The sequence below is a fragment of the Triturus cristatus genome, chromosome 12 (genome assembly GCF_964204655.1).
Source record: "Triturus cristatus chromosome 12, aTriCri1.1, whole genome shotgun sequence".
In the NCBI taxonomy this organism is placed as follows: Eukaryota; Metazoa; Chordata; class Amphibia; order Caudata; family Salamandridae; genus Triturus; species Triturus cristatus.
In genome coordinates, this window is record NC_140595.1 from 139,245,337 (window position 1) to 139,271,863 (window position 26,527).

Below are 26,527 nucleotides of genomic sequence, written 5' to 3' on the forward strand. Positions count from 1 at the left end.
TGGAATGTCAGGAATGTCATGTCTTGGAATGGAATGTCATGTCTTGCAATGGAATGTCAAGAATGTCATGGAATGAATGTCGAGTGTCATGTCTTGGAATGGAATGTCAGGAATATCATGTATTGGAATGTCTTGGAATGGAATGTCAATGTCATGTATTGGAATGGAATGTTAGGAATGTCATGGAATGAATGTCGAGTGTCATGTCTTGGAATGGAATGTCAGGAATATCATGTATTGGAATGTCTTGGAATGGAATGTCAATGTCATGTATTGGAATGGAATGTTAGGAATGTCATGTCTTGGAATGGAATGTCAGGAATGTCATGTCTTGGAATGGAATGTCAAATGTCATGCAATGGAATATCAGGAATGTCATGTCATGGAATGGAATGTCAGGAATGTGTTGTCAAGGAATGGAATGTCAGGAATGTCATGCAATGGAATGTCATCAGGAATGTCAATGCCATGGAATAGAATGTCAGGAATATCATGATTGGAATGTCATGAATGTCTTGGAATGGAATGTCATGGAATGTCATGTCAAGGAATGGAATGTAATGTCTTGGAATGCAATGTCATGAATGTCATGGAATGGAATGCCATGGAATGTCATGAATGTCATGGAATGGAAGGTCACGTCATGAAATGTCATGAATGTCAAGGAATGGAATGTCATGAATGTCGTCTTGGAATGGAGTGTCAGGAATGTCATGTCTTGGAATGGAATGTCAGGAATGTCATGTCTTGGAATGTCAGGAATGTCATGTCTTGGAATGGAATGTCATGTCATGGAATGGAATGTCGTGTCTTGGAATGGAATGTCATGAATAGAATGTCAAGAATGTCATGGAATGTCATGTCTTGGAATGTCAGGAATGTCATGTCTTGGAATGTCATGGAATTTAATGTCATGAATGTCATGGAATGGAATGTCAGGAATGTCATGTCCTAGAATGCAATGTCAGGAATGTCATGTCTTGGAATGCAATGTCAGGAATGTCATGTCTTGGAATGGAATGTCAGGAATGTCATGGAATGGAATGCCGTGTCTTGGAATGGAATGTCATGAAGAGAATGTCAAGAATGTCATGGAATGTCAAGAATGTCATGGAATGTCAGCAATGTCATGTCTTGGAATGGAATGCCACTAATGTCATGTCTTGGAATGCAATGCCACTAATGTCATGTCGTGGAATGCAATGTCAGGAATGTCATGTCTTGGAATGGAATGTCATATGAATGTCATGGAATGTCAGTAATGGAATGTCATGTCAAGGAATGGAATGCAATGTTAGGAATGTCATGAATGGAATGTCATCATGAATGTCTGGAATCATGAAGGTCATGGAATGTCATGGATTGTAATGTCAGGAATGTCTTGGAATGTCATGAATGTCATGGAATGCAATGTCAGGAATGTCATGAATGGAATTTCATGCTTTTGGGTAGGATGTCCATCTGGGAGAGGTCAAGATCAGAGGCCTCTGGTCTTGGCGGAGTGCTGACTCCAGACCAACCTTCATCTGCTTGCCGTTGAAAGCCTTCCTTCTATCCGTAAAAGATGGGGCTGATACAGGTACTCACGGACTACACCAGTGCTATTTCGTACTGCAACAAGCAGGGCTAGGTAGGGGGGGGGGGGGGGGTTTCTGTGAACAATGTGCCAGGAGGCCCTGCACCTCTGAAAATGGCTCAATCACCAAGAGAGTTTCCTGGGCGGTAACCACCAGGCAGGATCATTGAATGTCAGTGAGGATGAAATTACCTGTAAGTGCCTAACGAGTCACGTGGCAGTTTGCACGCAGGGGTGACGCAACATCTTTTCTGCAAATGGGGAGAACCTTGGCTCGATCTCTTCACCACTGCCGAGACTGTGCACTGTCAGATGGTCTGCATATCTTAGTTTCCAAGACATCTCTCGGTCAGAGATGTGTTACACCTCTAGTTGAATTTGGGACTTCTGTATGCCTTTTCAACGATACCACTCCTACCCCAAGATCTCAAGAAGATCAGGACCATCCCAGTGACTCAGGATTGAACACAGAGAGTATTGTATCCAGAACTCCTGGGCTTGAACATTTGTCCTCCCATCAAGCTGACCCTCCAAGAGACTCTGCTGTGGCATCAGTAGGTTAGAGTCCTGCATACAGGCTTTCACAATCTCCACCTTCATGCTTGGAGATTGTGCTACACCAGCTGACCATCTTCAACCTTTCTCAGGAAGTGGTTGATGTCATCTTGGCAGCAAGGCATCCTTGGACAAAAACTGTGTACGAATGTTGTTGGGACATATTTGTGGCTTGGTGCGGTGCTCCGCAGATGGATCACCTCGGCAAACTTATCTAACATTTTGTTGTTTGTTTTGTCCCAAGACTGGTAAGCCTTGCTCTGGGCACAGTTAATGGTTACCTTTTTGGCTTTTTTGAGGTTTCTGGATCAGTCCTCATTGTTTAAATCTCTATTTGTATTGCGCTTTTTGAAAGCTTTACATATACAGCATTTGTTTTCTCCCACTTCCTTTTCATGCCACAGTGGGACCTTAACTTGGTCCTTACGCTTCTGATGTGCACTCCTTCTGAGCCGCTTCACAGCTGCTCCTTATGGCCTCTCTACCTCAAGACAGTGTTCCTTATCGCTATAACCTTAAAGCGACTGCCGTCTATCTTTACCCCGGTTAGTACAGTCTGTGATCAAAGCTGCTTTTGTTTCTTTGCTTTATAGACTGAGTGATGCATTGCTTTTATTGTGAACTTTATGAAGGTGAGATCATTATGTTTAGGGGTAAAGAGTGGGGACTAGATGTGAGCAGCACTCTAGTCTGAAAGTCATTTGTTACCTCATGTTCTGTCATTCATAAATCTTGTATTAACATCACAGAAAATGTGTTTTTTTTAAATTAATTTTTTTTACTATGCTCTGAGGGAAGGATATAGTAGGGAGGTCATAGTCTGGAATAGACTGCCTACATTGGAGAGGTATGTAAGTGAACTTCAAGTTCTTTGCGTCAACACACCGTACACCACCACCACCTTCCTTGACAAACTGGTTTTAAGGACATGGGCATCTTTCTTGCCTAAAGTTGTGACGCCAGTTCATGATGATCAGTACATCACATTGCTGACGTTCTATGCTCTGCCTCAGCCCTCTAAGGGGGAGGAGGGACTTCATTGCTTGGTCCCCAAATGATCCTGGTGCCTTTACGTAGATATTACTTAGTACACCCATCGGACGATTGGCTCTTAGGAGGATTCTCTGGAGCGAGAAAAGGCAAGGCAGTGTAGAAGAGAACCATCTCCTGCTGGATCGGTCTCTGCTTTAAGAGCTGCTACACATTGGCTAGAAAGCAGCCTCTGGAACGACAGCATGTACATTTTACCAGGGCCTGATTCTGATGCCTTGGCATGCAGAGCCCCTATCCTGGACACTATTGTCTGGTCCGCTGAGAGGGGCATTTTGCCTGCTCTGTCCTGCAAGACTTTTTTTAGTCCAGTCACAGACCCACCTCGATATGGGTACTGTTTTGGTGAGGAATCTGAGGCTAGAAGTCTGTCAGAAGAACAAGTTACTTACCTTTTGGTAACACTGCCTGGTAAAGACTACCTAGTCGCATATTCTTTTCCGATCCTCTTAGTTTTGTGATTGAACTCTACCCATTAGAAAGATCACAAGTTGAGGAATCTGCACATTGGACACACCAATTTGCTTTTGGAAGCTCTGTGTCTGTGGGCGAGGACACTCTCGAAAGCAACTGATGTCTGCCCGTAGGAGTGGTCCCTATATAGGCTCCGCATGTCTTTTCCTGAACTGGTCTGTGTGGAACCGCGCAGCACCACCTACTGGCGCAGAGAGTTGCTACTGAAGTTTTCTGATCCAGTCGGACGCTTTGGGAATTTTCAAAAGGTGAGGTATCTGCAGCTAGATAGAATCTGTACCAGAAAGAGCATTAACGAAGGTAAGTAACTTGTTCTACAGGTACATCAAGGGCAATAAGATTGAAATTGGCTAACTACATCATTACGCAATGGATTTCCCTTGGAATAGAAATGGTAGTATACATTGTCTTGATCTAAAATAAAAAAGTGTATTCACTAAACCAGTACTAATTACTTACTTGAAGGAGCATTCATGGTCTGACTGGGAGATTGAGGGAGTTTGGAACTGCAGTGGATTTCATAAACTACTCTCTTATCTAGATAGTTGCGCGAAAATAAGACCATAATTGGAGACTGGCCATATTTAAAATCTTTGTTGTTATTTTTGCTCTTGCAATCAGATTGTTATTTATTCCTAGAATGAATGTAAGGTATGCTAATGTTTTGCAGTTTAAGAAGAAAATGTCTTCTTGGAATTTGTTGTGAGGTGAATCTATCACCACTTATCACCAGACGTACCTTTTTTTTTTTTGTTTTTTTTTAATATTTTTTTTTTTGTTCACCCTGCTTATTTAGTAATTTTATGTATCTCTGAAATTCTTGCTCTATTCCGTTTAGTGCATGCGAGAAACCCACCTTTAAGTGCCCTTCGCAAGTTCGCCCACCTGCTGGAGCAGAACGAGCATGACTTCTCGGAAGAGCTAGAGGTGATGAAGCTGCGCGAAGAAGTTGTGAAGAAAATCCGTTCCAACCAACAACTGGAGAATGACCTTAACATCATGGACATTAAAATTGGGCTGCTTGTGAAGAACCGTATTACTCTGCAGGTAAATAGGCGCCTCCTAAGGGTTGTTATCACTTGTAACCATTATGGTGTCTCTGTTGGCTCCAACTTCCCTTCTCCAAATCTCGGGCCTTGTACATGAGTATTATTTTCCTTTTGGACTAGCTGGCAAACTCCTTCTCTGTGGTTTGTCTTGAATTCTAGCGATTTTAGTGATTATCTAATTGTACTTGAAGAGCCCTAAACAATGCTTCTTCCCTGTCTCCTCGATACCCTTTACCTCTGTATGATGCATTGGATTTCACCATTATTACTTGATTGTGTCTGAGGCAGAGTGCCCATAGTTGGCTGGGATAATTTACTAAGGAAAATGTATCTTTATTAGTGACTGCCATCTCTCTTTACCCGTGGTGGTACCATCTGTGATTAGACCTGTTTTCAGTATTTTGCTTTATAGACTGTTAAGTGATCCATTACTTTGACAAATTTTATTGTGAACATTATGAAGGTGAGATCATTATCTTTAGGGGTGAAGAGTGGGGTACTAGATGGGAGCAGCAGCCTATTCTGGAAGTAATTTATCACCCAATGATCTGAAGCAGACCTACTGTCCATGTATTAACATACGTACAGAAAATGTGTGTGTTTTGTAAACCATGCTAGTGATCTGGCACGAGGATAGAATAGAGAGTTTGTAGTCTGGAATTGACAACCTAGATTAAGTGGCTTTAAGTCCATATGCTTCCTACAGAAATATGGAGTGTAAACCGATCCCTCTGCTATGGTTATTGGAGCCTTACAAAAATAAAAAGAGGGTTATAACTGAATATACCATCACCACTGTGTGGTAACCCCCCAAAAAGTAACATAGAACTATTTCAGTGTCGCTCCATGTCAGTAAGTCGAACATATGTCTCTGTTGTCGACCAGTGTCCATTTAGGTATTATGAATATGGATGAATAGCTGCTTATTGGGCTCACAGAAGTATTTCCCATTTTTGTGTTATATTTAATCCTTTGTAGAGCATATTTCTTGATAAAATGACTACACCCTAACAATTGTGAAAGTCCATTCATGTCAGTTTTTATGGCTAATTGTTTTCAAGCTTGTTAGGCCAGAATATTTTACCCCTTTAGACTATCTTACTGTTTGCATCCTATTTGGAGATCTCGGTGTCCCAAACGTTTGTTGGCTTGAGAGCTCGATTAACTTATATGATCCTTTTATAGCATAAAAATGGCAAAAACTTTTTCAACTCTGAAAGTGATCTTGAGTTTTGCTGGTTCATGGAAAAAATTGGTCAAAGACAGCATTCTTCATATTCAACCAATTGCATTGAAGAATAGTTCGACACTATCTGCTGTTGCCGAACAAATACACATTTATGATTAGCTCAACCTGGGTAATTAAAGTGATGGGCAGAAGGTGACCAAGCATAAAGCGAACCAAATAATGATTGGGGGAGCAGTTATTTGACCTTGGGTTTAAATTTGAATGGAACTCAATGGGCTCACAGATAAGAGTCTTCAAATGGCGTTTCTGTAAATAGTTTATTATTGCCTCTCTTATTTTTGATATGCCAAACTGTTAGCTGTAACTTCGGCTCCTATCCTTAAGGTGTGGGGGTTTCTTCCAATGGAAATGTATGTTTGCCTGTCCATGTAGTGTAGCACTTTAATTTTAAACTATATACTGTAAATGTATTTCTGCAACCTCATGACCTGTCATCCAAGTGGGTGTTGTGATTTGGGTCCCTAGAGAAGTAATTTGTTTTAAGGCTAAGAATTCATCTCATAATTTTATTTTAACACTCTTCATTGTGAGTCACATTACCTGTGATCTGAGCTGAAATCTGGAGAAACAGCTGAATGTTATTATTAAATGTTATTGAAGTTTTATAATTGGCTATTCCTCCATACATTCTATGGTATCTATGAGCCCATGTTTCACAAAAAAGTGAGGTTAGCCAGTCACTTAACCAGTTTTTAGGTCTCGCCTAGTGCAGCACGCATGCCCTGCTCTAGGAGAGGTCCTCTTGGAATCACTTCAGACTTTCAAGAGACTTCTCTGTGTGGGTCTGGTGCATGTCCCGCCTTCCCTCAAAACTTTTACTCTCATGCATAGGGGTCTCGAGAGCGAGCAGCGGCGCGCATTGTGCCAGCTGCTTTCCTCCCTGATCGTTATCTTGTCTTTCGCGGTTGCACATTTTTTTTTTTTATCACGTGGTCCGTGCGCGAGAAAAGTTTTAAAGCACAACGTTGCTCGGCGAACATATGCTTACTGATTTGTCATGTACTGACTACTGCAATGACTGTTGCACACAGCAGGTTCTCAAAGTGGGGTGGGGGAGAAAATATTCTGCCTGAACATTTAAGGGTGGAAGGACATCTTCCGTTCTTTTGTAAAAACAAATTAATGACCTGGCTTTTAACTCAGTTCTGATGTTGCGTTTTTTTTTTTTTTTTTTTGTTTGTTTGTTTCTTAAAGGCCTGCTTCTATTGAGGACCCTTTATAGTCTGCAGAAAAAAACGGTACTGCTTGCTTTTATCAACTGTTAAGAAAAGTGGTTGTATCTGTGCCCGGCTGCTGGCTGGGCTGAGATTGCCCAAATCGCTTTTTTTGGGAGAAAAACAGGGAGGGACTGCTAGTCTTTTCTTTGAAGTGATCAGTAATTGGTCTGCTGACTTCGAGGAGCCAAATGACCCACCCCCTGGGCCAGGTTGCCCTCCAAAGCCCTGATGACACGGCTGCTGCCTTTGATGAGCCACCATACCCTGCTGACGAAAAACTGCTTCTGGGCATCTTAAACAAGCAGAAAAACAAATAATGTCCGAGTGATCAGACTGTCCCAAAGACCCTCCACTGCTTAAAGAAAGACTTGGGCTGCATTTGTGAAGACTATTAGTGGCTCGTTGTTTGGAGTTGCACTTTTAACACTTCCGGTATTGTTGCAGGGATTCTGCTCGTGCACAGAACTATGTGCAGGAAACCAGGACCTCAGTGAATTGCGGTGTACCAAAAACTCACCTCAGTACCCAGAACCCCTATCCGACTAGCATCAGTGTGTCATTCGTTCTCCGTATCATCTCGAAGCTACCAATGATTAGACAACCCAGAACAAGCGACTTAGAATACTCTCAGGAATGGTGGGAATCAAGAACACCTTTTCGTTATTATTCTCATATCAGTCCACAACAGGAGTAATCAGAGACACATTATAGTTTAAAACGTTTATTTTTAACTACGAGCCCTAAGATGCAGTACTTTGGCTAACATAAGCAGACAAATGATTAAAAATAAAACCATCAGCATTGTTACAATACCATATAAAATGAAGGGAGAAATCATGTTATAAATGATAGTGGATTATAGTCCCCCTCCCTTCATAAGAAAGCTAGTATTATTAAACTAATAGAAGGTCTCTAGGATTGAATGGGGAACCCCATACCGTAAATATCAGCTTAGGTGAATCACATCACAGGGTCAGCTTTGCTCTGTGTCCAGAATATGTATCTCATGCATGCAAACTGCAATATTAAAGGCACTCGAGTTTCAGATATTTGCAGCTGTGTGCGTGTTATGGCTAGAGCGTGGGCCGATCAACATGAATTCAAAAGCATACGTTATTTGGCCCTGACGGCTTCTGCACACAGTGTTCAGACCAAGGTCACGGTGCATGTCTAGGGATGTGAACAGACCGTTCTCATGTGAAGAAAAAGCACGCAAGCAGTTTTTCTTATAATAACAGCTACCTGCAGTGTCGTGTGCAAAAGCAGCAAAAGTGGCAAAATGGCGTTTTAAATCCAAGACGCTTATGCTAACATTAGCAATGTGTGTACCTGGAACTCCGTCTCCACTACAGTATAGTTATCAACGTCACATTTGTGTTTTTTTTTTTTTTATTGGCATCTTGAGGATGAATGACCGGTTCAGCCGTTTTCACATTGGAAGCTGTGATCAGCTTGCACGGGGTACCTACAGTATTCGAGTTTTATTTTAGTGCAGTTAATTTCTGGGTGACAGCCTGTTTTATTTTTTTAATACATGAGTAGTAGTGTTAGGCTTGGTAGCCAAGATACAATGGAGTGAGGTAGTTTGACCAACTGGTAAAATGGAGAAGCAGTGAGTAGGAACAAGTGAGTCCTCTGGGTATACTGTCTCCACCTTGGTTGTCATCCCAGGCATTTTGATGTTTTAAATGCTTCTCTTTTGTGTTGCCAGTGTTTGCAGCCAGCACACGCATTAGTTGCACTGCTCTAGATGGTTGAGTGCATGGTGCCTGGTAGCGTTGACTCTAAGAAATGTCATCGTATTCTCGCTAATCCCTTGACAGTTTGGTATGATGCACATCAGAGGGCAGGTGCTGCTCCTGAGAGTCCGGTTTCATGTCTCTGCCACTGCAGTAGAGCAGACAGCAGCTAATAGGCGAGCAGCCCCTGAGAGTAAAGCTCTCAGCAGCTCTGTCTGCACCAGGCTCCATCTGGTCAGCAGGCCCGGAGCACGGCTAATTGGCTTTAGGCGGAGCCCGCCAGACCTGCGAGGGCCCCGCAGATGCGGACAGGGTCCATTCACCCCTTTCTAGTGCACCCCTCACCCCGGACAGCACTTTGAAGTCTCCTGGAATGGGTGGATAATGTTAGGCAGGTGTTTGGGGTAATCTCAAGTCCGCCCCTGTGGCTTGTCCAGGGTGGTGTAGAATGGGGTGTATGTGAGCCCTGCATGCAGCCCTTTAGAGCTGTGCCTTGTGCACTCTGCATTAATAATGCTGTGGTTGGAGTATGTCTCTGCTAGGTGGCTTTAGACATGTACTGCAAGTTTTCTTTCCCTTTTATCGAATACAGTGCTTCAAGGTGATGCACTGCATAACGGCATAGTTGCTTCAGCATTTTTCGTTAGTATTTCTTGCCCATTTAAGAAGCCTCGTGTTAACCACAAGGTCCATTAATGATTCATTTTAGTAGTGTATAAAGGAGGGAATACTTCTCCTTTCCCAGCCCCACTCTGCATTAGGAACGTGTATGAGGAGGATGTTGGAACGCTCCTTGTGGGACCACCGTGTTGCATTGACGTCACGGAGTTATCTTGGGCCATCAGTGGCGCACGAGAATGATGCGCTGCTCTCTGCCCTGCTTGTAGCTGTGCCTCGCAGTACTGAACGAGGACGGGACCGACGCCATCACAGGGCCACAACCAGAGCAAGTAGCACAGACGGCCACCCACAGCCCTACTGCCTGCAGCTTCAGTGAGCTCTGCCCAACAACCTGGCCAAGACGCTCTCTGGAACCAACAACACTTCCCACCCCGGACTCTGCATTAAATAGCCGCAGGCGTTTCCAGGGAGGGCGGCAGCTGTCACTGCTATTGTGCTTTGTACACCACAAACTGGGTAAAAGTTAATTTTAATACAGAGTTAGCTGCACAACACTGTCTTCATCTCTCCCTACAGCTTGCATGTTCAGACAGCCTGTGCCCGTCCACCTACGTAATTTACTTTTATGCCCCTTTATTACTTACTTAAATAATATTGCTTTTGTGTTTTCCCCCATTACAATAAATTGTAATCAATATCTGGCTATAATATCAATGCAGCACATTATAAACAGAGTGCTGTTATTGCTCCATTGCTGTTTCTGAAAACAAGCACTTGTAAGGCCCCAAAGGCTGGACCTATTGGCTATGCCAATGCTTGTTGTTTTTTTGCGCAGTGCCGAAGCGGTGATTGATTCTTGCAAATGCTTTGGAAGACATCATGTTGGCTGGATTTGTATTTATTCTTTCTAGTGTGGCACCCCTCAATTGAAATTGTGGTTAGTATTCAGTCTACCAAACGAGAAAATTGCATTACAACGCCACTTTTTTCCAGCATTGGGAACAGGCTTTGCCCAAGAGATTCAGGCTAGTCCAATCGAGTTTTAGAAGGCTTAATAAAAATCCTTACCCTTTGCTCTGTGCACTTTGTCAGACGTTTGCCAAATCTCCTTTAGGTATGGATGTGAATGTGGTTAATTTAGGAAAAAAAATTCAACGGCTCTGCTAGGCAAACTGGACTAGCCTCTGTTGTTAATAATTGTCAGTTGGCTATGACACCCGGTGGCCAAAGAACACACACAAACTACAGACTAGACCACGTGGGACCTTCAATTTTGGGTAGGGACAAACTGTACCTTTTAAGCGTGTATCTCTAGTTTATAGTTAGTACTACTGACATGATGCTAATGGTTCTTCAACTTCTCAGACTACAAACCCTGGGGTTAAAAGAAAAAACATCCATATGTTTTGCTGATGCTGGATTTGATAAATACATTTTAAAAAAACTAACCCTGGGTGACTCAGCAAATTGGAAAGGTGGAGGTTCACCATGTTTGTAGCCCATGAATGTGTATGCAAGGTCTTCACAGTTCCGGAGTAGGTCAGCCCCTCAAGCCTTCCTTCATGCAGACTTTAGTCAGTTGGACCTTGCTCTTCGTCATTTTTTTTCTGCACTTTCGCTCCCCATCACTTTTTAACACTTCATGCCAGAATCCTTTAGAAAGGAAAGGGCCTCAATTATAGAGAACAAGGTGGATTGTTTACAGTGAAGGTGGTAAACTGTCTCCATGCGAGGCATACAAGGTAAAAGCACAAGGATTAAGTTAATCTTCAGATCCCAGAATCTGCTGTTCTCTCTATTGCCTACTGTAGGTGGGCTATAGCCACCCTTGGCTCTGGTTGTGAGTTGCTTTGTGAGTGTCCCCTCTGCAGCGGAACCCAAGCTCTGCTGTTGAACGCATGGCATGGAGCAACATCAGTGGACTTGAAGACTTTGGTGTTTGCTGGAGAAAACGTAAGATCAATCACCAAATGTTGGACAGGGCAGAGTCTCAGTTCTGTTAAGCCATGCCTTCAGCACCCCAAAAGGCACCTCTGGACGATGCTTCCAGCGCAGACCACGTGCAGCACTCATATTGTATATGGGACCAGAGACCGCACCTTGCTGTTTGTGGGTTGAAATTCTATTGGTGAAATTCTAAATGATGCAGCAAAACCTCAAGGTTGCTGTCAACAGTGCCCACATGTCTCCAAAGCAACTAAAGGTTCCAAAGGCCCACCAGTGGTCCCCAACTACCAAATGGGGCTCCCTCATATATACTACTGGTGACGATCATAAAGATTTAAGTGGGAATAATTATTGTATGGATATGGGTGGGCTAGAAGTGTTGGAACACCGCAACGCTAACCATTCCTGAACCTCACACAAGGGCTATATTTCAAGTGAGGTGCATATAAAATTTGAAAAAATATATCTTACAAGTACAGTTATTCTCTTGTTCCCTTTTTAACACATACTTTAAACACCTATATATGTAACCATCTAAAAATTAAGTCTATGATCTGATCTACCTCCTTAATACTCTTGTGCACACCGATTCCGGTCCAAATTATTTTAAATGAAATAGATTATGTAATTTTTATTATCTGCATGTTTTGTTCAGCATTCCAGGCCATAGTCCTGTTAATTGTGATCTATTTGCATACACTAAGGGCAGTTTTGAAAATCTGCGGCAGTGTTCCTGTGCTATACAGCATTAATGTGCCAATATGTTCAGCGCCAGCCTTATAGTACGGTGACCTTCATGTACATTAATGGCTGAAAGATGAGCCAGTTAAAAACTCCCTAACAAATCCTTTTTTTTTTAATGCCACTGAAAAGGAATGTTAAGCAGTGATCTCACAAAACACAGTGATGTCACAGAGGAAGACGTAATCCTAAAGATGTGCAGCCTAGGCAGCTGTCTTAAATTCTTTATCAAGGCTAGCTGACTCAAGACAGTTCTGCTTGATTTAGCTCAAGGTTTTCTCATTAGATTCAATCTTACTTCATCTGTGCTTGGATCCTTTGTTTGCCCCTGTATTTCCTCTTTGTTTCTGTAGAAAATTGCCTTCACTGGTCTCCCGGTTAACTATTTCTTTCAGGCTCTTTTGCCTACTTGTTTCTTAACTTGATGCTCATTTGTATGATTTTATTTTCCCTACTATCCTATTTCCAGACCTGTAAACCTTTTGTAGGTCTTTTTTTTTTTTTTTTTTTTTAACCTTTTATTTTCCTGTGTGTTCATGGTAACCATTTCTGTCATCTTTTAGGCCTGTGAAATAGTCTCTCATTCTTTTGAGTGGGACGATGTACCTGGATTGGCATAGCTATTTCCCCCCTCTTGACTGACTTCTCAGTTTTTATTCTGTTTTTCCACTTGGCCACCTAGTTTTCTGGGTGTGATTAACTTGTATCCCGAGGTAGCTCTAATGCTCCCTTGATGTGAAAGGTTTGGATGCATCTTGTCTGGTGCTGGAACAGGTCTTTTTCCACTAGCAAGCCTTGGCTTCAGCCGTCCAGGAAAGCCTGAACAATCTGTTATAGGAGGCCAACCTTCTTTTGTCTATCCTCCGCTTAATATCGTTCACGGGCTTTCAATGTCCATCTGTCTGAATAGTTTTTGTACTAATCTTTGGAGATGGGTGCTGCTTTGGACACATGCCTCTTGTGAGCTGGACTTAACAATGCACACGCTGACTACTTCAGCAGACTGATCCAACTGCTGATTCCTCGCTGCTTTTCACCTGCTCATACTGGTGGATGGTCTCTTTTCCATCTAAAATGGTCCCACTTTAGAAATCTGCACAGTGGTACCTCTTCTTGGGCTCTGTGTTTGAGTGTGGACAGAGCCCAGAAAGCAACTGATGTCTGTGTGCTTGGGGGGGGGGCTCTTGCAAGCAGCTTCATTGTCACTTTCAGGGCTGAGTTTAGTCCCCACTGAGCAGCACCCGTCTCCTTCCAGCACCGGGGAGCATTGCTGGTAAAATCTTTCGGATCCAGTCTGGCACCAGGGAATATTCTAAAGCTGAGGAATCTGTGGTTGGATTATCCATCAGAAAGAGCATTACTAATGGTAAGTAACTTCTTCTTTTAATCCTTTCAGCTTTGGCTCCAAGGTCTTCAGAAAATGTGGCCAACAGTGCCCTTCAGCTGGTGACCTGGAACTTTTTGTTTTAGGTTAGTTTTTTCTCCTTGTAGAGTGTGATCTTAGGGTTTCTTAGTGTTCTGTGTACCCTCTGTTTTTCTTTAGCGCTTTGCATGTTCTCCTGATGGCTTCTTAAGGTCCTTACTGTTTTTTTATTATTTTTATTTTGTTCACGTCAATCCGCTTATTTTCCATCTAGTCTTTTCTGAATGTAGTGCTTTGCCCTTAAGTCCAAGTGGATATAATGAAAAGCTTTAGTTTCCCAGATCAGATCATCATGACATAGTGTGTTTCTTGTGCTGGAAACTGCTCTGTAAATCTTTACTTGCTCACTGGGTGCGATTCTGCATCTCGGAATAAAATTATGCTTTTGGCCTCTGTGGTCATGCAGAGAGGCTCCAGTTGGCTAGTGATGTGCGATTATTTGTGTTTAATGAATGTTACATAGGCCTGTGTGCTGGGATATAGCTATGGATAGGTTGCAAACATTTGGGTATACTCTAATCAATGCTTAATTTGAAATGGTGGGGCCCACCGGCACTCATCTAGTTGGCAGGTGGAAATCACCAGCACTTATTTTTCCTTATCGTACAATTCCGCAAGAGAAGGGAAAACATCCAAATGGAAAAAAGAGAAGATGAAAAAACTGTAAACGATGGAGAAAGCAGGAGCATGCAAGAGTGACCTAAAGTGGCAGGGAGTGTCTTGCTGTGGATTAGAGAGTCATGAGATGGATTTGGGACTACGCAGCCTTGGCATATTTGCTACAACTGACCGCTGTCTTTTTAGCCGCGATTTGGGCACTGGCACTCATTTTGTTACAAATTTAAGCCCTGATTATAGTATTGTTTTGCCACACAGTCTTGGTACATTGAAACTATCCATACAATGGTAACAAGTCAGTCTCACTTCCTGTTAAAGGCAAGTATGACTGTAGTTGTGTGTGGAATGGGAAAGCACTCTACATTGTGGAGATATAAACTAGAATATCTGTTCTTGCGATACTTCATTATTGGTAATGCACTTGGTTTTATACGATCTCTGTAGATTTCTCACCATATCAGACTTTTATTTCTATAAGAAGTCTAGTTGTCTTAATCCAATTTTAAAGCATTGTTCAAGAGTGCAGCCTAATAGTGCAACCTTCTGTTTAATACTTTAGGAGGTGGTATCCCACTGCAAGAAATTAACCAAAAAGAACAAGGAGCAGCTTTCTGACATGATGGCCATTGACAAACAGAAAGGACTGAAATCCCTCAGCAAAGAGAACCGTCAAAAGCTTGAGGCATACCAGCATCTTTTCTACCTGCTCCAAGTAAGTGCATTCCTTTTGGGACTTACGTTTTTTTGTCTCGAACCCCTTGCATATGCTTTGGTTTACACTCAACGTCTAATTTAAAAAAAAGTTTAAAACAAAAAAATTAAAGGTTAGAGTTAGGTACTAGGTTATGGTAAAGTGAAGGTTTAGAAGGAGTGTGGCTAGTGATTGGAGATAGGGTAAGGATTAGTATTAAGATTGTGATTTAGGATTACAGGCCAAAATGAACAAAAAATCATTTTAACTGAATATGTATTCCAGTTAAGTGCTTCGACCTAATGTTCATTTCAATATAATATGAATTTTCGAATAATTTCCAGACTAAGCTTTTAATTCAAACTAGATGTTTTCTTGCTTGTTCCTTCCAACATTTTGTGGACCTGAAGAGATGAATGAGTGCAAATGTGACATTTTTTGTATATATATATATATATATATATATATATATTTTAATGTTACTCACATAGGCGTTACAATGCATCAGTCCTTTGACCTTCCTGTTAGTTCGCTATTGCTGTGGGAGTCTTTCCAAGAAGAGGGAATTGCTGAAAGGTTTGTCCTCTTGGAGTTGCAATTCTGATGAATACTTGATCTCTCAGTGGATTCCTAATAACCCTGCCACATTCCCAAATTAGGAGCATGGTTGTATTATTTAATAATGCCTTTTATGAAATTCCGATTCATGGACACCTTTTTTTCCCATCTCAATTTAGCCTTTGTGGAGGAGGGACATAGATGGAACTGGTTTATATAGTTGCAGGCATCGCCTTGATTGAGTTGTACAACTTACAGGAGTAATGCTGTGAGATCTACAACTTGTGTTGCTTTGGTATTGGTTAGGTCTCTGACTCCATAGTTATTAACTTTGAGTAAATGGGGGAAACTAAATATCCACAATCAAAAGCATCACCGAAAGGAACAAAAGCTTCATTGAACTTGATTACCTGGCTCAAAAAGGTGATTGCGCGTATATGGGCAAAACACATGCGCACAAAATTACAGAATTTACTCTTCAGTGCGATCTGAAGTCTCAGGGTGCCTAGCAACCTGGAAATCTGTCAGATTCCATTCAGGTTTCGTAGGAGACTGCAAAAACTCTGCCGTGGTGGGCCAGAGTTGGATCAGTGGTACACCCCTTTGGTGACGGACATGCCACTGCTTTATTGGTGAGTTCATCTGGGAGAGATGGGGTATGGAGAACTCTGGTCTCCAGCTGAAACCAGTCTCCAGTTCAACTTGCTGGGGTTATGGACCATTTGCTTGGCGCCCAAAGCCGCCTTGCCATCCATCAGGATGAGGCTGGTTGAGGTCCTCATGGACAACACTACCGCCAAGTGTATTGCAACAAGCTAGATGGGGCCAGGTCCTGGGCTCTGGGCCAGGAGACCCTGTGCCTCTGACTTGGCTGAATTGTCGAGCTTCATCGGGATCCTACATCACCCAGTGGGATCTTTAAAAGCCTGGGTGGATTAACTCGTCCAGTGGTGCCTAGTGGATTACGAATAGCAGCTACTCTCTGTGGTGGTGCAGAGGTTCTTCCAGCAATGGGGAGAAACCTGGCTTGAGCTTTTGTCCACCTTCGATCGCGCAGTGTCAACACTTTTGTGCTTTGGAGTTCCCAAGAAGGCTCTCTCTCTCAGACACTCATTCTGCCTAGAGTGGAGCACCAGGTTTCTGTATGTCTTCCAGCCTCTACCTCTCCTGTCCCAAGTTCTGAAAATCGGGAACAACTGGGCCCAAGCCATCCTAGTGGTTCCAGATTGGGTAATTGGGCTCCCGTTTTTGGATGAGCTTCTCTCCCATCAGCAGGGCAGAGTCCTGTGCAATCTACACCTTCATGTGTGAAGATTGAACTGCAGCAGTTGACTGTGTTCTATCTTACTCCTGAAGTGGTGGATGTCCTCCTGGCTGCAAGTAGTACTTCTACAAAATATGACTCGGCTGAACACTGGTACAAGCGTGCGACACCGGTAACAAGGACTCAATGTAGGCTAAGCTGTTGGAAGTGTTACTATATGTGCTGTCTTTGGCCCAGCAAGTAATATCAGTGGGCACTCTTAAAGGTTATCCTTCAGCCTTTTTGGCCTTTTTTCATTCACAGGACAAATCCTCCTTGTTTACATCACCTGTTTTGAAGTGTTTCCCCAAATGTTTGGTCCACATTTCTCTTCCAAAACCTTTCATGATTCCAAAGAGTGGCCATAATTTGGCCCTTACTTTGCTTATGTGTAACCCTTTTAGAGCTGTGGTTCCTTATGTCTCTTGACCCTGAAGAAGACCTTCCCCCTCAGCTTGCCGCATGAGTAAATCTCACACTTTGTCAATCCAGCTGCCCATTACCACCTTATTTCCAGACTAATTGGTTCTGAGGACTGGAGTGGCCTCTCTGCCGAAAGTCTTGTCTCCCTTTCATGTCGGACAGTCCCTTCCTCTTATGGGGTTCTTTACCCCACCTCAGTCCTCGAACGAAGAGAAGAGACTCCATCAACTGGACCCCAATAGAGCGCTCCGCTTTTACACCAATCTTACCAAAGACCTTTGGGTGCAACATCAGCTCTTTGTGTGGTTCTCTGAGGCAAGAGAAGGCAAGGCAAGGCAGTGCAGAAAAAGACTGTATACAGGTTAAAAGTCATGGATTAAGCTCTAGCTATGCTTTTGTTCGGAAGCAGCCTCCAGAATGATTCAGGCCCACTCCGCCAGGGCCAAGCCTGCTACATCTGTGTAGGTAGCACGCTTGGCCCTGGATATTTGTCAGGCTGCCATGGCGGCATCAGTGCACACCTTCATGAAGCCTTGACAGCCAAGTCAGATGGGAAGGGCATTTTAGAAGTTCAGTCCTGTAGGACTGTTTTGTCGGAGTCATTCCACAGCCCCACCACAACGGAAGGTACTGCTTTGGTATCTATTCTAAAGGTGGGGAATTAGAGGTTAGAAGTATCCATCAGAAGAACTAGTTACTTATCTTCAATAACGCTCTTTCTGGTGGATACCCTAGCTAACTGCAGATATCTCACCACCCGCCCATCTCACTTTCCATGGGATGGACTCTTTTTTCCTTCTAAAATGTCCCAAATTAGAGAGATGCATACTGGCACGAAGAATCTTTTTTGGGGCTGTAAGTCCGAGGGCATAGAGGTTGTGCAGGAGGAAACTGGCGTCAGCGTACTCGTATTGCGCCTAATTGTGGATTCAGCAGGCTGTTTCGGAGTAGAGTGAATGCAGACGAGCACAACGTCACATACTTGTGCGGAAGGGTGTATTCTGAAAAATCTTCTGGATCCAGTCTGGTGCCAGGGGATATTCTGAAGGTGACGAATCTCTGGTTCGAGTAGCCACCAGAAAGAATTATCCGAAGGAAAGTAACTTGTGTTTCTCATCCTGTAAATACACAAATGCTCTCACTCATCCAATAAGGTAAATGAAATGCCTTTTTGTACGAGAAAGATGAAGCTGCCTTAGCCTTGGGACTGGCCAAGCGACGGATAGCATTAGAATGGAAGTTCTCATTTTGGCCAAGGGTAGCCAGCTGGAACCGGGATGTTATTAGTTGGGCAGGAGCAGAGGGCATAGCCCTGAGTTGGGAGGAATCGAAGGGAATAAGGAGACAGCCCATAGCAGACCTTTGAAAGGTGGCTTTGGCAGCCTGGGAGAATCCAGAACCAGAGCAGGAAACGGGTGGAGAGACAGGGAGAGATAGTGGGTAGCTCACCCTTTACTACAGTAGATGGCCACTCTCTGTTCGGGACGGGTGTGTGCAGGTAGACAGTAGTGAAAAAAAAAAAAATAGACCCTTTTAAGCGGAGACAAGGCCATAGGTTAAGATATGGTCGGAAGCAGAAAGAGAAGAGACCCCTCCACTGAGTAGATACGCAACATTTGGCGCTTAAAGCTTAGTAGCTAAGAGCAATGACGCATCCGTAGAGTCCCGTACCCTGTGCCACCCCCTTCTGTACAACGTTGGGTTAATTGTTTACGTTTTAAATACTGAGTTTGATTTGATGAGGACATTACTGAGCCCTGGTCTGTGGCTGGATTACAGGCACTGGGATGGGACCGAGAAGTAGCAATGGGCATTGTCCAGGGAAAAGATGGTTGCAATTAATCATTGACTGGTGGACAAGTTCTAGGAAGGGTAAAGATAGACCCGGGGAAATGAGAAGTGGTTCTACGCTTAGTCATCAGATTGCAATGTGTATGGAAATGCCTACATAATAATGATTAGGCAATGTAAAGTGAATAACTGAGAAATGTGTGTGTATATAAATGCCTCAAATTACAAATGCCCCAAAAAATTGTTTAAAAAAAAAACTAAGATGAAGCTGCCTTACATACTCCAGTAGATTTTTCCCTTGTATACAGCACAATGAAGGATGCACTGTTTACATGGAATACAAATTGAAAAGTGATTTGTGTGTATTGCCAAATGCACTCCATTTGAATACAGAATACTCTGAATCTGCAAAAATGGTTTTGTGTTTGCAACTATCGGGCAGTCTATAATACAGAGTGGTGTTCATAGTTTACACAATCTGACCCCAAATCAAAAAAATAAAAAAAATAAACAATTTGTTAGGTGGCTCTTCCACTGCTATCTGCCTTTCTGATAGAAACTTCTAGCCACAGATTCTTCACCTTTGAATATTCTCCAGGTGTCAGACTGGATCTAGAAACTTATCAGCAGTACCTTTGTGCACCATAAAGTGACATGTGGCTTCACACTGACACAGTTCCTCTCCTGAAATGATGTGCGGAGCCTATATAAGTGCTACTCCCACATGCTGACAATAGTTCCTTTCTTTCTGCGACTCCTGACCTTGATCTGGAGCTTCCTCTTGACTCAACTCTTTATCTCTTATATATGATACAAAATTTTACAGGAATACTATCCCTTAAAATGACAGGTTTTAAACCGTGTAGGGACTGTCGCAGGCAAAAATCTGTGACAAATCCCCATCACTTGTGCCTGTTGCGTCTGGGGGTTCAGCCATGACTCCAAGTGAGTGTGCTTTGATGTATCCAAAGGTCATCCGGGACTGTGAGACAAAACTTTATATTGCCAAGGCAAAGACGCCTCCTCGCTGGGACTGCTGTAAGTCGTGGTCCAGTCCAAGATTCAGTCCTTGTCTCGTTCCTGCTCAAGGAGTCACTGAAGCCGCTCGTGAGGCCAGTCTTGTTCTCAATCCAAATAGTCCTGTAAGTCTAATAAGAAGCATAGGAAATCTAAGTGGGTCTCAGGCCCCTCTTACCATTCATTTGTCTGAACAGGTGGGAGGGTGGCTCCACCAAACTAGATCATGCTTCCGACTTAGGTTGTGGCGAAACCAGTTGTGTAATCGACACCAGAGTTTCCGCAGCCATCTGTCACCTGGCAACAGATCCTAGAGTTCTGCGCAGCCATGCTTCGACTCTTTGGCTCCCTACTGACTCTTTCTGGCGTGTCTTTTGGCCTGAAGGAAATGAGGCCCTCCATCTTGAAGTACTACGGGTGGGTTGGTCCTCTTCTCCAACTTGACCCTCTGACTCCATCCCAACACATCTGGACCCAGTCTGGATAACGCCTCCAATGCCTCAATCCATGCTGGTCCCTGAGACTTTGATGCCAATACTAATTTATTTTACTCGAGGCATGGAGCAATAGTCCTGTGAGACTCCGACTGCACTGGTCAAACCTCGGCTGATGGCAGTTGAGGCTCTGCTTTCTCTGCCACCTTCACAAGGACAACAACACACTTTACATTCTTTTTTTTTGGTATGGACTTGGACAAAGAATATGATGCAGATGATTAGTTCGCTAAGTCCTTTCACAAAGACAGTTGGTATGATGACTTGCAGGAGGCTAGCAGTCTTGATACGTTCCCTGAACTGGACCTCCTCTCAACCCCACGGACCAGCCACAGAGGACTCCACCTACTACGCCATGGTAATGCAAAGTGCGGCTGAAGTCCTTGACTTTATGCTCCCCACCTTGGAGGTTAAGACTTGCGTATTGACGGAAGTTCTCCAGCTGGGCCAGACATCTTCCGAGCCCCTCCTGCCACTTGATGAGGCCTAATTAGAGGCATGGACCAAAGTTTTCTCTCGCCCACCAGTCAACTGCCAGGAGTTGTCACTTGCGCCTGAATGGACTGTGGCTGTCTTCCACAAAGCTGTCTCCCCCCTCCTGGAGTGAACCTGGCCTGAGCCAGACAGAACTTGTTTGTTTGCCAGAGGAACTTCGTTTGTGCCCATTTCAAAGAGAAATGTGGTTTTAAAGTTCCAGGGTCAGGGCTCCAATATTTAAACTCTTTTGGATCAAGAAACCTGCCAAGAAGAAGTACTGGAGAAGCTGTGAGGAGAGACTACCACTTTACTGTGCGATTTGCTGTGTTGGCCTACATTGGATGCTTCTGTCTTGGACAGTGAAAGGACTGGACTGGACTTTCTGCATCTGTTTTCTCGGAATTTCTCCAAGGGCTTGAGGTAGACCTTGCCCCCTGTTCAAGAAGTCTCAGGAACAATAAAGACTAAGTTCATCTGCCAGCACTGGGAACTGTTTTTTGTCGACAATAGAAGAAAAAGCAACCTGATGCAATCGGCGACGCTGCTGCCGGCTCCTTGACCTGAAGGCACCGCTGCACTTTGCACCGCACCCCTTATTTCACTGACGACGACGCTCACTGCCGTTGCCTGCACCTGCACCATGACTTGTGGACACCGCTTGCAGAGAACACTGAGCACGTCCTGCTTTGCACCGCAGCCCTGGTCTCATCCCCTACGTTGCTCCAAGCTGATATTGATGCTGCTGCCTGCACCTTGGTTTGAGGGCACCGCTCGTAAGTTATATGATGCACCGCCCCGTCCCACACAACAGCATTGGCCCACCAACATCGGCGCCATCGACTCCAGTTCGTCAGACGACTACAGTGCTTCAGCAATGACCACGCCACTGCCTGTACCCTGACCTGCTAGCATCGCAACGAACACTGCCTCACTTCGCCCCGCAACCCTGGTCTCACCGCCGCTGCTGGACTCTTGTCACAGAGCCGCTGCCTGCACCGTTACCTGAGGGCACCGTACGCCGCACTGCTGCACTTCGCACTGCATCCCCGATGCCAGTTGGCACTCCCGAATTCAACCAAAAGGAGTTCGACCTGCAACGTGTGTGAATTCAAGGGCCCAAAGACTCCTGCACTGACCTCCAGGAGCAACGCCTGCTGATGCTGGCTCAACGGAGCTCATCGCAAGGTCCCCGATGTTGTGCATTTCTATAGATACTGTTCGGTGGGTCTTCCCGACACCGTAGCGGATCCATGACGCCACGGTCCGCCAGAACTGTTGGATTTGTTTGTTCATGAGGCCCTGATAGCCCCGGACAGAGCTCTCGACTTCTTCTGTTTTTGCTTATCTTTTTAGTCTGGTTTTACACAGACAAATATTGGCTATTTTTCTAAAACTGGTGTGGTGTCCTTTTGTAGTGTTTTCACTGTATTACTGCTGTTTAAGGGCAAATGCGTTACACACTGGTTCTGAGATAAGCCTGACTGCTCATGCCAAGCTACCAAGTGGGTGAGCAGGGGTTATTTTAGATGTGCAATCCCCTTATCCTGACAGGAGGGTTGGATTCTGCCTGGCTTAGGTGCATACCCTAGCCTACCTGAAAACCCAAATGCTCTAGTGTGGGTGTTAGAAATGGGTTATCATTTTTGCCTCGGTAAGCCAATTGGAGTTTGCTTGGACTCCTTTCACGTTTTGGTCCACTATTTACACTGATCATGTAACAAGGATGTTTCCTTACACCTAAATTATGAACTCAGTTTGCAACTACCCAAACACCTGAATTTGTTTGCTTATATTTTGCCTACACTTCTTTTTCTTTAAGTGCGGGTGTTTTTGCCAGTTCTTGAGGAAGGAGGAGATTTGTGTGTTTACAATTCTGAGTTATTGTGTCTTTAGTTTGATTTAAGGTCTTAGAGTATGATGGACAGGATAGCATCCACGTTTTGACATAGTATCTTGTGTTTCAGACACTAAATAAGGCCCTAGTGTTCTGGTATTTAACTAGATAGACCATGCCCCCCACTTGTAGATTTTGTGCAACGTCATGGCACTTTTCTGATTGTGAGTGTTGAATTTTCTCAGAATCCTTTCAGAAGTCCTCTCTTTGTAGCACCCAACTCTTTTCTGAGGGAAGGGCGTCACTCATGCTTCTAGTCCAACAAAACACAGCAGTTAGGTAATTGAAAATAAAAATAAAACCGCAATAATATCTTGTTGTTTTCGATTAAATGGAGTACCTGTATTTTGTATTGTCAGTTGAGCTTGAAGCACGGATCTACTGCTGCTGCGCCTATGAGGGGCAGTGCTTGATGATCCATAGCAACCGTTCTGTAGCTAAGGGAGAGAGGAAACCGTTTATCTTTGTGAAAGCTGTGGGCTTTATTTATTATTTCACGAACCTTTAGCATCTTTGCACTCTTAAATTTCCTGTCCTATGGCGGTTTCTTGTTGCCATATACTGCGTGCCCCCTGCATCACTAAGCGGTCTTCTAAAAGTCCCTTCCTGACATGAGTTTACTTCCACAACTACCTGAACTGTTTGTATGTTCATGGAAAAGGAAAATAGCTGTCTGTAATGTCAGCTGTGTACTACTTAGCCAGACAACCGGTAGTTCTGATTCTAAATACGGCTCACAAAAGACCAACTAGTGGGGGAATGTTGTGTGAAATTCCTCCTCCTGGCATTTTACACACCTGCTAGGTCTATGGTTCCCACATCTAACTCATCCAATGTAATCCGTTAGCAACAACAAATTGGTGCAGTTTATGGGAGCCCATTCAGATTCCTTCTTTTGGAAATGGTACCTGACCATTATATGGTGACTTTGGTGGCTGAAGATGACTTTATTCCAAGCCACCCTATCAGCACCTAGAGTTTATACTCCAACTGCATTACAAGGGCATTTAAATCCAGGCTCCGTAGAAGATTCAGGAAGTCTGTGCTATGTGTTCTAATATTCTCTTTATATAACCCTTGTGGACCACAGATTGCTTCTTGCCATTGGCTTAACTAAGGCAGTTGTCATTGAAACTGCCCACTAACCCATCTGTTATCCTGACAGTGAGTCAGGATTTAGGTGGTGCATAAAGAGGGTATTGCTGCCCGTCTCTCGGAGACCTTGTTGGGGGCTGAGCCAAACCATTGTTTCTGTGCATTAGATTTAGTACACCTGGGCTCTCTACCTTGTAGAGATGGTGAGCATTCCCTTATAGGAGGAGGCCGGTGTCCTAGCCAATATTGGGTCTTTATTGTGCTCCAAACTCTGCACCATAAGGAACCATTAAACTTCACTCTGTCAGATGAGCATGCTAAGTAGCTGTTTGAATAGTGATGTTCTGTCTTCGTTTCACCAGTTGTCCGGCTGCACTTAGTTTCCTCTGCTGCCAACTCGTTAGTCTTTATGCTACATGCAGCCCATTGCAGTAGTCTTATTATAGGTTTATGTTGAATGTAGGCACAGCAGCTCTTCATGGTTGTGCGAGAACTGATAGTGATCGAGATTTATTATTATTATTTTTTTTATCCGTTTCCGTTGCTAGAAGCTAATTGGCTTACTAGGCTAGATGACAAAGTTTAGGTCACTCCAAAAACCTACTGTGTGCTGCAGACATGGGCAGTTGTCCAGAAATTCTCAGGCCTTTCCCAAAGGCGATTATCTGTCTCTTTCTCTTCTTAAGCTTTATTTTAATTTTATTTTTTTCCCTTGCATTCTTTGTGATTACATTGCACCAAGCCTGGGGAAAGTTTGTTTGTGTCTTACGTTTTTGTGTTAAATTGTGTGTTCCGATGCTTTAGTGTACAAGTGGAAGTACATAGAAACTACAGAAAATTGAAGACCGAAGATTCCAGAGGTAGAATCTGCCCCTGTATTTCTTACAGCGTGCAGACATACCTATTTGACATTGGTGTTCTATAAAATATTTCATTTAATATAGCTATTCAGCTCTCCATCCTCTTCGTCTAACCTATGACCACTTTCCACTTCTGCTGTTGCTGCACACTTTGAAAGGCCATTTGCAACTTCGGCTTGAATTGAGGTCACTCATTCACATATACTTGCCAGTGACTTTCAGTGAGTGTCTTAAAGCACCCTTAGTGCAGCTGAGGCCCCATATAAGCAGCCTATAACATTACTGTTGTCTGAAGACACAGCATATTCAGTGCAACATCCTGGAAGATGAATAGGAAAATAGTGTGTCTATTGACAACAATAAATGTTTTACCTACAGTGTGTAAGAAAGTGAAATCTCCCAGATTCTACATATAATACAATCCAATTTGTGCTGCTTTTGCAAGATTGCGATTTGGTGGCTTTTTTGATAGCATGAAGGCCTTGTTTTCACCTATGATACTCTTGCTCTATGGGGTTGGGATAGTATTTATTTCCACATGGGTATGGGACGGATCCAGGTGAATTTTGAAGCCCCCACCCTTGCCTTCTGACGATCTCCACCATGCCCCCCCCCCAATGTTCCCAACCGCTGCATAGAGAAGCCAAAATCCTTGAGACTGAGCTCTGTAGAATCTAATTGCTACTCGCAACTTTCAAATCCTTAAGCTTCTTAAGTATCCACCCATTTGACCGATTGGCAGAGGAAGGTTTAGAGGCACATTTAAGGTTTTTGAGCTCCAGTGCTGTTCCAGGACGATTTGGATGTTTTGTTTTTAACTCTGTGGTACCGGACATATGCTAACTACTTCACTTGATCTACAGGCCACAAATCTGGGGCCAACTTACCTGCACCAGTAGCCCGCTTTTATGTTGTGGATTCTATTCTCTTGATTGAGAACTCCTACATGGATGACATTTTGTATCCCAGAAACTCAGTAGATGTCTCAGCTTCGTTCTGCAAAATTGTTTTTTTTTCTGAGTTTCCAGTTCCTAATTGCAGTGTCTGAATTTGGCATCCCCCAGCCCTTGGAAGCTGCCTTGTCATTCATGATCATTGCCGGTCTTGATTTTCAAAAGCTAAGCATTTCACGTGACTACCCGAAAGTTACTATGAAATCTAGAGTGCACAACACTACTTGGCTTCTGACATAAAAGTGTGATTCTGGAATCAGGGAACTGACCTGACCCTTCTCTTACAGCCAATGTAAAATCCCAGAGTATTGCTTGTTAGCTAGGTCAGATCTACTGAGTGATAGTTGGATATATAGGAGTTCTCTTGAATCAGCATGAAAAATAGAAGCTGTTCTTGCTGTGCCTAAGAGGCCCAATGAAAACCTTTTACCACCCTTTTGCTGCTCCTTTGACATTTCTATACATAAATAACAATCAGTTCAGCGAAAGTAAATGTGGCGTGTATTTTTTTAGTCCCAATCCTTAGTATTCATTCATCTGTTGCAAGGAGAATGTTTTTTTAAAATTTTTGTTTGTTGATATTTTCATTTATAAGAATGCAGAAGATACATCACATTTAAATCTGAACGCTGATTTATGTAAACCCATATTCCAATACAGACATTAACACACATAGGAACGACAATCTCCTATGCCCCGTATTTGACTGAAT

At 43.5% G+C, this 26,527-nt stretch overlaps 1 protein-coding gene across 1 annotated transcript in view; it reads left to right on the forward strand.

Moving 5' to 3' along the window:
• The window catches only part of IQGAP3 (IQ motif containing GTPase activating protein 3), a 187,733-nt gene that overhangs the window by 66,127 nt on the left and 95,079 nt on the right, over positions 1-26,527 (forward strand). Inside the window, exons 23-24 of the mRNA XM_085639704.1 lie at positions 4,494-4,702; positions 14,819-14,971. Coding sequence (XP_085495830.1) covers positions 4,494-4,702; positions 14,819-14,971 — 362 coding nt within the window. The remainder of the gene's footprint in view (positions 1-4,493; positions 4,703-14,818; positions 14,972-26,527) is intronic.